At 42.7% G+C, this 16,571-nt stretch overlaps 1 protein-coding gene across 1 annotated transcript in view; it reads left to right on the top strand.

Annotated features, from left to right (window-relative positions):
- The window catches only part of LOC133460935 (zinc finger protein OZF-like), a 40,141-nt gene extending 27,573 nt beyond the window's left edge, over nt 1–12,568 (top strand). Inside the window, exon 3 of the mRNA XM_061741650.1 lies at nt 10,202–12,568. Within this exon, the coding sequence (XP_061597634.1) occupies nt 10,202–11,311 (1,110 nt within the window). The 3' untranslated portion in view covers nt 11,312–12,568. The remainder of the gene's footprint in view (nt 1–10,201) is intronic.
- Nucleotides 12,569–16,571: the final 4,003 nt, after the last annotated feature.

Below are 16,571 nucleotides of genomic sequence, written 5' to 3'. Positions count from 1 at the left end.
ATTTTCTGATGGTGGTCGATCATTACTCAGACTACTGGGAAATTGATGTTCTGCCAGACCTCAGTGCAGAGACAACGATAAAGCGATGCAAGGCTCAGTTTGCTCGGTATGGTCAACCTGACAGAGTCATCACTGACAACGGGCCCCAGTTTGCTAGTACTCATTTCCGCCAGTTTTCTGGGGAGTGGGAGTTCGAGCATGTTACGTCCTCACCGAGGCATCCCAAGGCCAACGGAAAGGCAGAGGCAGCTGTTAAAATTGCTAAGAATCTATGCAAGAAAGCCCTTCGGGAAGGCAAGGATGCCTGGAAAGCAATACTACAGTGGCGAAATACCCCTACAGAGGGAATGGACAGCAGTCCGGCCCAGCGTCTGATGGCACGGCGTCTGAAGTCTGCTCTGCCAGTGGCTCCTGCCCTGCTCGAACCGCAGGTCATTATGGGTGTAGTTGACAAATTGCGCCACAGGAAACAAGTCTCCAAGCTCATATATGACAGGACTGCAAAGGACTTACCTGAACTCTCAGTGGGTGAAGCGGTTCGGATGAAACCACTTCCTGGTGACAGGACCGGCATTTGGCGGCGGGGAGTGTGCCTGCGGAAGGTCGCTCCACGGTCTTATCTGGTGGAGGTCGAGGGCGCTCTCTATCGCCGCAACCGTGTCGACCTACGTATGGCAGAGCCGATGCCATCACAGCACCCCGTAACTGACCCAGAGGAGCCTGTGTCTGGAGGTGATGAGGTTCAAGCACCAGGTGAAATGACTGAGGGTCAGAGGGCATGTATGTTTTCTCCCCCCTCTGCTCAGGGCAGGTTTCCCGGCAGTGCGTGTGCATCGGGCTCTCTACAGACCTCGGAAACAGCAGATGTCCCTCCACTATCGTCATCAACTCATTCCCCGGCTCGGTCACGTTATGGCCGCCTGATTCGGCCTCCCGACAGACTGAACCTGTAGGTTCGTATGGACAGTAACATCTGGGGGGGGAATAGAATAATAATATAATAAGGGGAACTGTTTATTGTTACAGCGGAAAGTTAATTATCTGTCGGGTTCTTTAATAAGGGTATAAAATAATTTTGAGTTATGGTTTACTTAAAGAAAAGAGAGATGTTATGGGTGGTATTAGAGTACCACCTATTGGATGCTCAGCGCAACTGCACTTTATGTCACGCACCTGCTTTGCACTGGCGCCTCGTTGATTGTACTGTGATCTGAGCCGACGCAGTAAAACTGTCACAGATTATCAAACTACTAAGTGTGCAGTTTCATCTTTGATCACACCATACACTCAAACATCCGCGTGCAGGAAAAAACAGCTTCACTGTAGCCAGAAATAACGGAGTAACGCACCTTTGGTAACGGTAACGGCGTTACTGAATTTAAAAAGTAATGCGTTACAGTATTAGTTACCGCAAAACTAACGGCGTTACTGTAAAGCGTTACTAAATAACGCGTTACTCCCAACACTGAACGTGACCACCAACAACACCCCTCCCGGCTGGCTACTTATTTAATATGGCTGGCTAGTCTGTGCCTTAGTGGAAAGCCCTGACTTGACAAACTTTATCCTCAGTAATGCATTCAAAATGTAAAACATTCAATTGTGACAGAGAAGGTGGGCCTGCATGATCATATGTAATTGGATTAACAGGAGCTGCAGTTGATGCGGGGGACACCACTATTTTCTGTGGGCCACACAGTTCTGACAAGGAGGTGACAAAAAAATGAATGAACATATTAGCAACAGTGAGGCTGTCAGTAACTGTGGCTTGTGTATCAGGTACTTGGGCTTTGTTAACAATAGTGTTTATGTTGAGTTCAAGGGGACCATTTGCAGCCCGCTCTTTCCCAGATAATTTGTCGATGCACTTCCAAATCAGTTTACCATTTCCTTTTGCTTGCGATATAACGTCCAAGAAAAAGCTTGCTTTTCTTAACTGACTTATCACTTTATTTCTCAGGCTTTTAAAGATAAATGTGTCTGTATTCAGTCTTGATTTTAAAAACCTTTTAAGGGCAGCATCTCTTTCCTTCATTAAAAGCCATATCCCCTCACTGAGCCAAGGTAATTGTTTTCTGCTTTTAGATCTTCGCAATCCAGTTTTGGTGAATTTAGATAAAATAGTGGTGGTGTGCTCCTTCAAAATGCCACATGCCAACTCAGTGTCCTGGCCAGAAACAAGGTCATTATGAACAGTATTTTTAATTTCCATATCAAATAGCTCCAAGTCCCGTTTAGGAATAAAAGAGGTAAATACTTTATTCCTGTTTTGGTTTCTCCAACGGGTCTTCAAAAGTTTTCTTGAGACAAGAGTGAGGTTAAGGTCTGATAACCCCGTAATTAAATTATAAGTTTTGTTAATACGATCCACTTTATTTGTGAAAATCAAGTCCAAGAGAGTTTTAGAGGAGCTGGTTATTCTGGTTGGGGTCTTCAACATTTGAGTTAAGTTAAACTGTTTGGCAATCAGTCTTCTCAGAGCATGCTTTATCGAACCAGTTTAAATTAAAATCACCCATTAAAATAGTTTCTCTATTGTTGCAAGCTTTCAATATGTCAAAAAAAGCAGAGTTCTTCTCATTTGGTGGCCTATACAGCACAACAACATTGAATGACATCTCAGGGGACAAAAACATTGTGACTCCTACACACTCCAGATCATTTGAGGGAAAATCTAACTGTTTACATCTGATACTGCTTTTAGCATACAAGAGTACCCCACAACCTCTTTTGTGGGTCCTGTCTCTTCTGAATAAATTGTATAGACACCTGCAGGAGTATTCTTGCTCAGCCATGTTTCTGAAAGCCCCAAGTAATCAAGATTAGTCATTCAATACTTTTTCCAGTTGTTCTGTTTTAGATGGAAGACTCCTAATATTAATATGTCCACCAAAAACTCCTTTAGGTTTAGCATCCGGGTCCCAGAGAATATTTGCATGATTTACAGTTTGGAACAGTTTCGTCTGTTGTTGAATATATTTTACCTTGGCGTCAATTGGTTTCTTGGTCCACACAGGCCAAAGATTAGTTTTCGCTTTGGCAGGCAAGTAGATGTGTCCTCCAGGTTGTGGTGTGCTGCTGGTTCCCTGTGCACAGTTGCGCGCAGGACCGCTGCTCCCTCGATGTTCCCCGACTGGTTGGCTGACAGCTCCCTGTGTGCTGCGCGCTCATCGCCCGGCGCTGTGTAGCTTGGACCTGTGGGTGTCAACGGTGCATGCTCAGCCTCTGCACCCGGAACTGGAGACTCATGGCTGCATGATTCCCCGCGGCAGACTGGAGAGTGAGACGCAATCCGCTCTTCGCACTGCTGCTCCAGTGCTTCCTGGATCTGGGCCAGCAGCCGATCGGACCAGCATTGCTGCGCTGTAGTTCCGGGCGGCTCAGCTAGCAGGAGCGGTGGCAGCGACATGGGCCTCACCTGCGCCATAGAGCTCGCCTGTTGTTACAACATGGTCGGGCCAGGATTAAGATGTATATCACCAGCCAGGAGCAGGAGCACCAAGAGTGCCTTGTATGAGCGCACCCATCCCTGTTGCCTTGAAATTGTCCTATAGGTAATGGATGTCTTACTGCTGCTCCACCAAGATGAGAACCATGTGGAGTAAAGCGTGCTGTGTCCATGTCCAAACATGTAGAGCTTGCCAGTTTCACTTATTGGCAGATTGGTCAAAGTACCATCATGTGCTAAAACGTTATAGGTCCAAACAAGAAGGAACAGTACAATTATTTGTGAAACACAAATGACCTGAATGGTGCCCAACAAACCACCTTTGCCCTCGGCGGCCATCTTGAGAACTAAAACAATGTCCAAACATTAACCAGTTTAAAAACAAATATAAAAACATGATTCTCATGAGGTACAAAGAGGAAGGGGTTTAACGGCCTTTAGGAGCCTGCAGAATACACTATTAGGTGAATGGGTAGATCTGTGTATATTTGTGTGTGTGTGTGTGTGTGTGTGTGTGTGTGTGTGTGTGTGTGTGTGTGTGTGTGTGTGTGTGTGTGTGTGTGTGTGTGTGTGTGTGTGTGTGTGTGTGTGTGTGTGAGAGACGTAGGCAGAGATTTTAAGATTTTAAACTCTATCCTTTGACTAACTAGAAGCCAGTGTACTGATTTCATGACCGGTGTAATGTGGTCCAGTTTCCTGGTGTTTGTAAGGACTCTGGCGGCAGCGTTCTGGATCAGCTGCAGCTGCCTGATAGATTTATTGTTAAGTGTCCGACCGATCAGCCTTTTTTTCGATTATTTCGATCACCGATTAGGGGGAAATCAAAAAGACCGATAGCCGATATCAGCCGATACGATTATTACCCTTTTTTACCTTTTTGGGAGAAAACAAATTTCAATACAAGAATTCATTTAAATGAATGGTGAGCAATTTATTGCTTTAACTAGAACATTCTTAATAGGGCTGAACGATTAATTGCATTTGCTATAATATAGCGATGAGATAAAACGAGATTTTCTAACCGCAAAGGTTGCGATTTGACCAGTCACGTCAACCTGGTCACGTTGCCGGCAGCGAAAAAAAGTCAACAGTGCCGCATGTCCGCGTGTAACCTATCTACCGTGGCCTCAGTGTTAGGGCTCGGCCAGCTGCTGCGCGCGGCGAGGAGCACGAGCCGGGCGCACAGCGAGTTGTGCTGTGAAGCCTGATTTATGGTTCCGCGTTAAATCGACGCAGAGCATTCGTCGTAGGTTACGCAGCGACGCGCGTCGTACGGTGCACGTACCGCGTACCGTACGGCGTTGGCTCTGCGTTGGTGTAACGCCGAACCATAAATCAGCCTTAAACCACACCTGCAGCAGGTTAAACAGCGGGGCTGCGAGTTGTTATTGCTGGTTCGTTTTATTAACTCTGTGAGCTTTATTGGTTTGTTTCTTAGTTTGCTGGTGTTTTTTTTTCTCTCTGTGATTTTTGAGTTATTTATGAAGAAGTTCTGAGTTCCCTGTGAGCAGTACTCGAGTTGAAGGGGGATGAAATAAAAACGGTGAAAATCATCCTCCCTGTAAAACTGCCATCCCTCCTTTCCATCCCTTATGTCATTTCATCAATGAATGTGGTTTTACTGCTATTTCAACATTTAGAGTCATCACCAGAAAAATAACACCAGAAAAATAACTCATTTGACTATTTTTACCTGTTTCAAGTAAATTTTCACTTGAAATAAGTAGGAAAATCTGCCAGTGGGACAAGATTTATCTTCTCATTACAAGCAAAAAAAATCTTGTTCCAATGGCAGATTTTTCTGCTTATTTCAAGTGAAAATCTACTTGAAACAGGTGAACATTTTTGTTTTAAGTGTAATGAGATTTTTTTTTTACTAAAATGAGACATTTTAACTAGAAATAAGACAAATATTCTTGTTAAGATTGTGAGTTTTTGCAGTGATCCATTTTACTTATCCTGTGAAGGACAGAGTCATATTGATAAGTTCAGAAAAGTGTTTTTTATTGTTGTGTTTTGATGTATTTGATGTAAGCCCAGTGGATATTTAAAGCTTACAGAAGGCTGCATTTAACTGCTGCTATGTCATTCCTGCAGTATTTCTGCAGGTCAGTGCTATTATTTGTTATACATTTTATTATTTGTAATCGGCACAAATTATCTGTCACCATATGATAAAATCCACCATCCCCCCTGATTTTTTTTTTTTTACAACTCGAGTACTGCCTGTGAGGAAGGTTTTTTGTTCCCTGTGGGAGTTTTTCTGTGCTTTTCTATTAAACTACGCCTCGTTTTGGCTAAAGTTTAACCCGGTTTGGTGTTGTGCGATTGGGTTCAGAGAGAACGACCCATGTGTAGACGTGTTAAAGAGGTAAAGTCACAGATTTGTTTTCTTTATTGTTGTAATCTGTGCTTTAAATAAATCTGGCATTGTTTATTATAAAACAGACTGATTTATTGCTTGTGTAGTTGAAAAATACATGAGAAAAGGACCTTGAAAAAAATAATCGCATATTAAATCGCAATCGCAATATTGAGGAAAAAAATTGCAATTAGATTATTTTCAAAAATCGTTCAGCCCTAATTCTTAATACAAAAAGAAAATGCAGTATTTCAGTAAATGATCACATTAGATGCAATCCCCCCCCCCCCATCCCTCTTCTTTACACCAGCATTCCTCAATAATGATAAATAAAAACAAAGCTGCATGGGAGAACTTAAATAAGAGGAATCTTCATACTGTAACTCAAACTGTGTAAAGTGTAAACAATAAGTCAAAGAACACCACAAGTCAAACCCTCAGGTTCAATACTCCCAGTTAAGAAGCACAAGGTTGTGGTGCGGAAAGCAGAGTTGTTCTGCATGCTCTCCAGTGAGACGGTTTCTTTTTTTTTCATATATGTCTGAAACTTCACTGAAGACGCGCGCACTCGGTACGGAGGAGGGTGGTGGTGTCAGATACCAGAAAAGCCTGAATTATGGTTCCTCGTTAAATCGATGCAGAACCTACGCCGTACCATACGGCGTAGGGTACGTGGCGACGCGCGCTTACGCCGTAGGCTCTGCATTGGTGTAACGCGGAACCATAAATCAGCCTAAATGCTGAGCTGCGCGTGTCGCGCTGAGCGGCTCCTCCGCTCTCCGGAGCCGTGCGAGGAGAAAACATCCCCTCCCGTCTTTACTAAACCGGTTTGCTTTGAAAAGAGTCGCGTAACAGCCACGTGGATGAGCTCATGGCGCAAACAGGCCGAGTTTGGAAAAGTTAAAGTGAGCGCCGGTCCCGGACAGCAGCGCCGACACCTGCAGCTGGTCGGGGGCCAATGATAATGCACACACGACAGCACGTGACTGACATGTGTAACGGGGAGGGTGCGCTTGTTTTATGTCTCAGAGAAGGAGAGATGAGACGAGAGAGCGAGAAAAGCCTGTACTGTATATTGTTCCACTTTGATCATTTAAGAACTATACAGCAGATTTTAAAAATATTTTCAAAAATGTAAATATAAGATATACACTTTATGCAGCCGATTTTCTTAAAAAAAAAAAAAATCGAAATTTTTTTGGGGGGGCCGATATCGATTATTAATAAAATTATGAATATCGAATTTGATAATCGGCCACGGCCGATTATCGGTCGCCCACTATTGTTAAGGCCTGTAAAGATGCCATTGCAATATTCCAACCTATTGAAAATGAATGCATGAATAAGTTTTTCCATGTCTTGGCGGCGGTCTTTGAGCTCATTGGCAAGATGGAGAAGACCTTGGAGAAGTTGGAAGCTCGGCTTGGCGGGAATTGATCACAAATTCGTCTGTTTGGAGTCGCCATTGATGAACCAGAGTAGTGCTGGGCGGTATTACCAAAAATTTATATCACGGTATTTTTCAAAATTATATCGGTTTCACGGTATATCACGGTATTTTTTTTTTCATGCACAACTGGGTGTTAACCACATTTTCTAATGATTTGGAAAGGAATTGCTGCAGTAAATTGACTTAGAATTGCCTATTTTACTGTAATGAGGACGAAATATTGTAGAAAAACATTAATGTCCACAGTAGTATAAATACAGATTTGCATGGCCTCACAAATTGATGCCGTTTACAATTACGATAATTTTTTTCAAGGTCCTGTTCTCATGTATTTTTTTCAACTACACAAGCAATAAATCAGTCTGTTTTCAAGTAGATTTTCACTTGAAATAAGTAGAAAAATCTGCCAGTGGAACAAGATTCTTTTGCTTGTAATAAGAAGCTAAATCTTGTCCCACTGGCAGATTTTCCTACTTATTTCAAGTGAAAATTTACTTGAAACAGGTGAAAATTGTCAAATAAGTTATTTTTCTGGTGTTGACTCTAAATGTTGAAATAGCAGTAAAACCACATTCATTGATGAAATGACATAAGGGATGGAAAGGGGGGATGGCAGTTTTACAGGGGGGATGATTTGGACCGTTTTTATTTCAGGGGGGGATGCCATCACATCACCCCTCATCCCCCCTCAACTCGAGTACTGCTCAGAGGGAACTCAGAACTCCTTCATAAATTACTCAAAAATCCCAGAGAGGAAAAAAAAACACCAGCAAACTAACAAACAAACCAATAAAGCTCTCAGAGTTAACAAAACGAACCAGCAATCAAAAACTGGCAGCCCCGCTATTTTAACCTTTTCCTGACGGGCTGCAGGTGTGGTTTAAGGCTGATTTATGGTTCCGCGTTACACCAACGCAGGACCTACGCCGTTGGTTACGCGACCTACGGCAAAAGCTCCGCGTCGATTTAACGCAGAACCATAAATCAGGCTTCACAGCGCGACTGACGGTGCGCCCGGCTCGTGCTCCTCGCCGCGCGCAGCTCCTCGCCGACTCCGCGCTCATATATTTAATAAATTTATAAAGCCCATATATTTATAAAGCCTCACTTGGCCGAGCCCTAACGCTGAGGCCATGGTAGATTTAGGTTACACGCGGACACGCGGCACTGTTGACTTTTCCCTGCCGGCTCTGCTCACTCGCTAAACAGTCCCCTCACAAACAGTGTCCAGCGGCGCAGCGTTCCGCCGCGCCCAGCCGCGCCGCGTTCCCAACTTTGTGTGCGCTACTCACCGGTATTACGGTATATGAAAAATTCATATCATAATGAATGAACCGGTATACCGCCCAGCACTAAACCAGAGACTAAAGGCTGACGGAAAATTACTAAGTCTCTCTGTTCTTTGCAATATAATTGTTGATTCTATAATCTGGCCTTGACAGAGCGGTTTTGGCCGATCGCTCTAGTCACAATCTCCCTGGTGGAATGTAAACAAGGGACTCTGCCCCAACTAACCCTCCCCTCTCCAGGAACATCTGTGGACCTGTTTTCAGAACTGACTGAGCCGTCTGATAACATCAAGGACATTGGCTGAGGAGCAGCTCTGAGCGAAATTCACGGACCTACCGCTCACACACACACTTGCTGATAACCACACCTCCCTCAACTCAACGCCTTCTCCCCCCCCCTCTTATCAGCCCCCACCCCCCCCCCCAACGCAGTCTCCGGGTTTCGAGCGCCACACAGCCGCGGCGATCACTTGGATGTACTGTGCCGGGATCCCCCCCACCAACCTCCCCACCCCCAGATGCAAGTCTTGTGATGATGTTTGTTGCTTTGTGTGCCGAGGTGTTTTTTGCACCTTGACACTGTATATTTTACTCAGTGTGAAGATGTTTTTTTTTCTCCCCTCCCTCTCCTTTTTTGGCACATGTAAATCAAGATAGCAAGTTTTAAAGGATGATTTTTTATTTTATTTTTTACACATGTACAAAAATAAAATAAATCAAATCAAAAAAACCTGGCTCACTTGCTTCTCACTGCCTTATGTATGGCAAAGAAAGCCATTCTAATGAACTGTAAACAAAAATCCAATCTATGTATTAATCAATTTAGGAATCTTCTGTTAAATCATATCAGTAATGAGATAATGTCTGCCTCCACTAAACATCATTCGGCAGAACTGCATTCTTTCTGGTTCCCGATTCTAGGCTTCATTACCTAGTGGGGTCGGGCAGGTGGTGATACATACATAAATATCTCTGCTGTTTCTCATCATCATTTGCTGCATCGGCAGGACTTGGAGCTCTCCAGTCTCCCGACGGCTCTGGTTGAACGGCCTGACAAACCATCTCCGATCACGCTGTTTTCTTTACAGAGATCACAAAAAAAGCAGAGCAGTGATCTCCTCTCCATCCCGTGTTGCTGTCTTGTTTATTTATCTTTACTCCACCAACTCCAAATATTGAATCACTGCTCAAACAGCAGGTGTATCCGCCCCTTTAATCTGATTGGTTTACGAGTAAATCGTCCCCCGCGTAGGGTGCGCTCTTATGATTGGCTGAAACAAAGGAAGATATCTGATTGGTTTACGAGTAAATCGTCCCCCACGTGGGGTGTGCTCTTATGATTGGCTGAAAAAAAGGAAGACATCTGATTGGTTGCAGATCCTTCGTGTTAAAAAAAACGCATTTGTGAGTCTCAAAAGTCACACGCAAATCCAGCTCAGCCCACAGACAAAAAAACATTTGTAAATCAGGTTATATTTGTGTGTGTGCATCAAAAATACATTTGTGTATTTTGTCCTGTGTGAATTGTCCTTTGCATTTGTGGATCGGCGTGTGCATTTGGGAATTATGAGACTGTTCTAGCTCCATACTTGAAACTTAAAAGGATTTTGATAATGCAGCCAAGATAATGTAAGTCATCTTCTCTGTTACAGAATCATAAAGGAAGACCCAAAAGATACTGCTGTGATGATTGCGAACAAGTCTTCACCACTTCATCAAACCTGAAGATCCATAAGAAAATTCACACTGGTGATAAACCATACAGCTGTGATCAGTGTGGTGCTGCTTTTACCCGACGAGATCATCTAAAGAATCACCAACGTATTCACACTGGAGACAAGTCCTACAGCTGTGATCAGTGTGGAGCGGCTTTTGCCCAGCAAAGTAACCTAACGACTCACCAACGTATTCACACTGGAGACAAGCCTTACAGATGCGATCAGTGTGGAGCGGCTTTTGCCCAGCAAGGTCATTTGACGAATCACCAACGTATTCACACTGGTGATAAACCATACAGCTGTGATCAGTGTGGTGCTGCTTTTACCCGACGAGATCATCTAAAGAATCACCAACGTATTCACACTGGAGACAAGTCCTACAGCTGTGATCAGTGTGGAGCGGCTTTTGCCCAGCAAAGTAACCTAACGACTCACCAACGTATTCACACTGGAGACAAGCCTTACAGATGCGATCAGTGTGGAGCGGCTTTTGCCCGGCAAGGTACGCTAACGAGCCACCAACGTATTCACACTGGAGACAAGCCTTACAGGTGTGATCAGTGTGGGGCGGCTTTTGCCGAGCAAGGTACTCTAACGAGACACCAACGTATTCACACTGGAGACAAGCCTTACAGGTGTGGTCAGTGTGGAGTTGCTTTTGCCCACCAAAATTCTCTAATTAGTCACCAACATATTCACACTGGAGAGAAGCCTTACAGATGCGATCAGTGTGGAGCGGCTTTTGCCGAGCAAGGTCATTTGACGAGACACCAACGTATTCACACTGGAGACAAGCCTTACGGATGTGATCAGTGTGGAGCGGCTTTTGCCCAGCAAGGTGCTCTAACAAGACACCAGCGTATTCACACTGGAGACAAGCCTTACAGATGCGATCAGTGTGGAGCGGCTTTTGCCGAGCAAGGTACTCTAACGACTCACCAACGTATTCACACTGGAGACAAGCCTTACAGGTGTGATCAGTGTGGAGCGGCTTTTGCCCAACGAGGTTCTCTAAAGAGTCATCAACGTATTCACACTGGATAAAAAGTGTACATTTGTGATCAGTGGTGATATCATTTATTTTGAGAGTTCAGTTAAAATGCACCAGTTTAGTTAATTTAGTTTGAAAGAAATAATTGTGGTGGTTAGATTGTGGGAAGGAATTTGAATATTTTTTTTAAAAAGCAGCAGATTCTTACAGCTGTAAGAGCTGTTCAGTTATAACCAGATTTAGAAAATGAAATACAAGAACTCAATTCAAAAGTCTTTATTTTGAACATGATGGTAGTGTAAGTAACCGAAATGCTCGAACATACTTGAGCAATGAATGCAAGAGATTTTTTTTTTTTTGAAGCAGCAGCAGTTTTGACATGTTCAAAAAGAAGTAAGAAGAAGTAAAAAAAACTTCTCCTACTCCTTGAAGTCAATACCATGTCTTCACATAGACCCTTGTTATTAGATGTCAAAAATTTGATGTATTGAGAAGTTACACAAATTAATTTTACACAGTGTAAACATATTGTTGTATACATGAGTATAAATTTGCGGATACCTGGGTGATTATTGCCATTTGCAGTTACATGTCCCTCTATATGAACACTATGTACCCTGTATTCATCTATATATAAAAGCATACATTATTTACCGTGTACAATCTTATTCATTACGGGCATTCTCACACAAATATTTCTAGATGCATTAAAGCATATATATGTATAATAGACAGATACACGCACACCCAACGACGAATGAGGAAGTCAGCCATCCCGATCGGCCAGCAGCAATACAAATGATGAGAAAAGATATCAGAAATATTTGTTGGGCCACAGTCCGATATGAACTATGGATTGTGTGATTATATGAACAGTTAAGGCCTTTGGACAGCTTTGAGGCCCTGCATTCCTCGACGTGAACGCCTTTGGACCGACCTGGAGCTGAAGGAGGCCCAGCTGCTGTGCCCATGTATTCCCCTCATCCACACTGGTCCTCATCTGGACCAGGAGAGAGAGAGAGAGAGCAGCTCTTTATCAGGATCCCCTGCTGAGCGTAACTACTCTTTGTTTCATCAAGAAACACTGACGGGCTGGATTCACATAAGAGGCTGTTCTGTGTCTGGGCAGAGAAACTTAGTAACACATTTTAAAAGTTAGTTTTACGTTGTGAGCCGGACTGGTGATCCCGTCACAACTGTGCTCATTAGTTGAGTGTGTTTGTTTATCTTATTGTTTTCTCCCCTCATTCTGCTCCTACTACCACCCCCACCCCCCTTCACGTAATCTACCAACCCCCCCGTCCCACACACACACACACAGGTAATCTGAAGTTTGTGTTCATTTTAGTTAGTTGTTGTTTTTAGGTAGTTTAGCCGTCAGAATTTATCCAAAACGTTGTTTTGCCATCTTCTTGACACTTGTGTAAATAAATTCCGATTAATTGGAATGAGAGAAGTTGTTTGTGCTTATTTTACACATATTTGTCACAACTGCTGTTGCAAATGCCTGTGCTCGGACTCCTCCCTTCACTATTATTCTGCAGAATAATCTACCTTGAGACTGGTTTTTGCTGTTTAGTTATCATTTTCCTGATTACATCTGCTGTTTTGATTGTCATTTTGATAATTCAATTTGATAATCTACTTTATTAATGATTGTCCTTCGACAATCATTAATGACTCTTTAACTGAACCAGCACCTCCCCTGTGGCACAACATCAATCATATTAGAAATAAATGTGTGGCTTCATATTAGTTGTCCCGTTGTGGTAGAATAAAAAATCATCCACCACAGAGATGTCATGGGTGTGAAAAAAAAACATTGAGAAAAAAAAATTGTTCCCCTTTTTTTATAGCAGGCAGTTAATATGTTTCTTTTTTCCTGTAAAGTTGGACATTTTAAAGTGTAGGTGAATTACTTTCTTTTTGACAGTTGTGGAACTGCAATGAGAGCCAATGCAAGAAAGAGATGGTCGGCCTTCCTGTCCTGAAGAGGACTGGAGTTTCAAATGGGACGTTTCATGTGTTAGGCTAACTTGATAACCGCTTCACTACAGAAACTGACATGCTTTGACTTGCAAAGTCGTTGGGCATAACAAAAAAAATCCTCTAAAAGAATTCTGCTAAAAGTCTTGACAGCAAGATGGATACTGCAGGTTTTCTCCTGCATGCTCTGAGAGGCTCATGCTGAGGGACATATTTTAACTCTTGCTTCCATCTGAACTACAGAAACTGACATTCTTTGAAATCAGTGTGCAAAATTTAAAATTCCATGTGATGAGGCATTGTGACAGCACCGTGGTCGACCTGAATGTCAGCTTCCTGAACCCCTGCAGGGACGACGCCTTGCAGGTGGCTTCAGCCTCATATCCCTGCTTGAGACACATTGTCACGCAATTTCCGGCTTCCTGGCACCTGCAGAGACGAAGACTTGATCCTCGGGGATGCCATATGATGGACTTCCTGACTTACTATGGGGTAGTTCCAAACTAAACGATCACATCTGACTGTAAATAGCTTTCAATTGCTCCTTGTCTTTCACCTTTGGGTTGTTGATTCTTGCCGTCTGTGCTTTGAACTTTTTGTATAAAAGCCCTGTTGTCAAACCTCTCTGTGTCGGCATACCAACTTCAGACACAATCTGTGCTGGTCCTGCCCACCGCCGGCTTACTGAAATAAAACTCTCAACCCCACAGCGGATTCCTGAACTGGATTTTATATTATTCTTCAACAATTTGGTGCTGTGACCCGGATGACAATAGACCTTCGATGGAAACTCCTCTTTCCAGACCAACGACACACCAGTGACTTTTATCCAAATTACTCAGAGGTAAAAGGGGTCCATTTACAAAATCCCAAATTATTGTTGCTGGGCTGTTGTCGAAAGTCTGTGAACTGGAGTACCAGAGAAAGGTTGACGTCATCCCAAAATTTTAGGTAAGTCCGCTGTGTGGTTGTGAGCAGAGGTTATGGAGAACGTTATTGTAGAGATGTTAAGGACGCTTGCTATTTCATAACACTTGACTTTGATTGTGTTGTGATGATGCTTTGCCTCCTGCCTTCGAATTTGACTCGCTCTTCTAAAAAAGGTTTAATATCTCGGGTAACATTAAAGAGAGAATGGCCAGAGTGCCAAGTTGGTCTGAGTACCAAGAGAATAGTCCAGTGGGACTTATAGCATATGCAGGACTTGAGGTCCATAAGAAGTGTTTGGAACACTGAGAATTTTGTGGGAAATAGGAATATATGTGGAGGAAATGTTTTTTATAAGTGGGGATGATTTGCTCTCCCAAATACTTGGAGATATATTTAATTTCAGTAAGGATCTGACCCGCTCTCCTTACATTAAGAGGAATGATTTGTATGCTCAAGTAGACTGATGATTGGAATAATTAGCAAGTGATTTGTGGGTAAAAGTAAGTGTAATTGAAGATTTTTTGGAGGGATCTTACAGAAAGAAAAATGGGAAGTTTTTGGGAAGTTTTTTTTAGTAGAGAGTCAGAGAAAGAGTTGACTGGTCCTATTAAATACCTGTACGATAATTATGGTACCGATAGTTTTATTTGTTACTTAGTTAGTATTAAATATGGTTAAAATAACTAAAGCACTTCAACTCCCTTAGACTTTGGTGGGATGAAAGTAGATGCCGTAATGCAGAATCCCAAATAGCTTTGTTTACTGATCAAAATAAAAAGCTGATTTTTTTTTATTTAACCTTTATTTAACCAGGAAAATCCCATTGAGATTAAAAACCTCTTTTCCAAGGGAGACCTGGCCAAGATAGCCCGCAACAATTACAACACATAGTAATAAATGACAGAAAACCCCAACAGATAAAATACAATTAAAATTAAATTAAAAAAGCAAGCAAATCACAAAAAACAGGTACATGTAATGGAGTCGCCCTCAAGTATTTTCAATTTAGATTTAAAATTCCTCAGAGAAATTAACTCTGTTAGCCTCCGGTCATTTTGTAATTTGTTCCAGGCTGAAGGAGCAGAATAAACAAAGGCTCTTTTGCCCAGTTCAACAATAATAATAATAATAATAATAATAATAATAACTAGAAAATTTCATGAAATTTTGATATGGGCATGCCCTACGGCCCATTCGACCCCTCTCGCTGCTTTGGTTTAGGGCTGTAGTGGTTGTGTTTAGGGTGGTTCTATGTCAGTTTGAGGTGTTTACAGTTGTATTGCATTCATTCCTGTGCTCCCAATAGTTATTAAAGGCGTGCGCTTTTTGGCGTCTAGCGCCACCCACGGTGACACTTTTGACTGAAAAAAGTAATGCCCATCGAGGCAAGATGGAGACGCATCTAACGATGTATGCCATGCATGGGTGCACGTTGCGGTTCAGGCTACATTAATGGATAGGTTTTTTTTTCACCATGGTACAAAACCCCATCCGAATGAATGGGGCCATTTGGCATGGATTTTGACATAAAATTTCCTTAAATAACAGCTTCATGAAATTTGAATATGTTGAAGTCCACAGCGTGCCGAGTCGGGGAACATTTGTAGGATGTCTCTATGATAATCTGTTGCCTAGCAACAAGCGTCCAAAGTCAAACGGAAATAAAGAAAAAAATGAAAGGTCATTATCTCAAAAAGTGTAATAATTGGCATAATGAGCTTGTACGGTCTGTTAGTGCCAATCGGGCCGAGTGTTTGAAAGTTTGAACGATGTCTCTACGATAAAGTCTGGCCGAGAAATAAACGTTCGAATTTTTGCATTTTTTTTTGCTTTTTGGCATTTAGCGTTGCCACGGTAACGCTTTCGACTGAGAAAAGTAATACCCATCGAGGCACGATCTAGACGCATCCAACGATGTATGCCATGCATGGGTGCACGTTCCGGTCTGGGCAGCATTAACAGATGTTTTATTCACATGCTCCCCCATCCAAATGCATAGGTTTTTGTTGCCATGGTAACAAGCTCCATAGGATAGAATGGGACAATTAGGCTTCAATATCTCAAAAGCTGTAAACGACAGCGTAATGTAGGGGTGTAACAATATATCGTGCCACGAAATTTCGCGATACAAAAACGTCACGATACGTGTCGTGGAGGTGACAACCTGTATCGCGATATTGGGTTATTAATATTAATCTATTGTGTTGACTAGTAACGCGCATCCGACCGCGGCCGCAGCCTCGACCGCGCGGACCAAAATCTTACTCCGCTCACAAGAAAGTAGTCCCGTTTTGCGGTCCTGTTTTGAGCTCTGAACCTTTACTTATTTAAGTCTGGTGTAGAGTTAAGCCTTACCTTATTAAATTAAACCTTTTTGGGGTCGTGAGTAGGATAAAC

Source organism: Cololabis saira, chromosome 15, assembly GCF_033807715.1.
Source record: "Cololabis saira isolate AMF1-May2022 chromosome 15, fColSai1.1, whole genome shotgun sequence".
Classification (NCBI taxonomy): domain Eukaryota; kingdom Metazoa; phylum Chordata; class Actinopteri; order Beloniformes; family Belonidae; genus Cololabis; species Cololabis saira.
The sequence above is the reverse complement of the archived record's forward strand: the minus strand, read 5'-3'. Positions and strand labels throughout refer to the sequence as shown.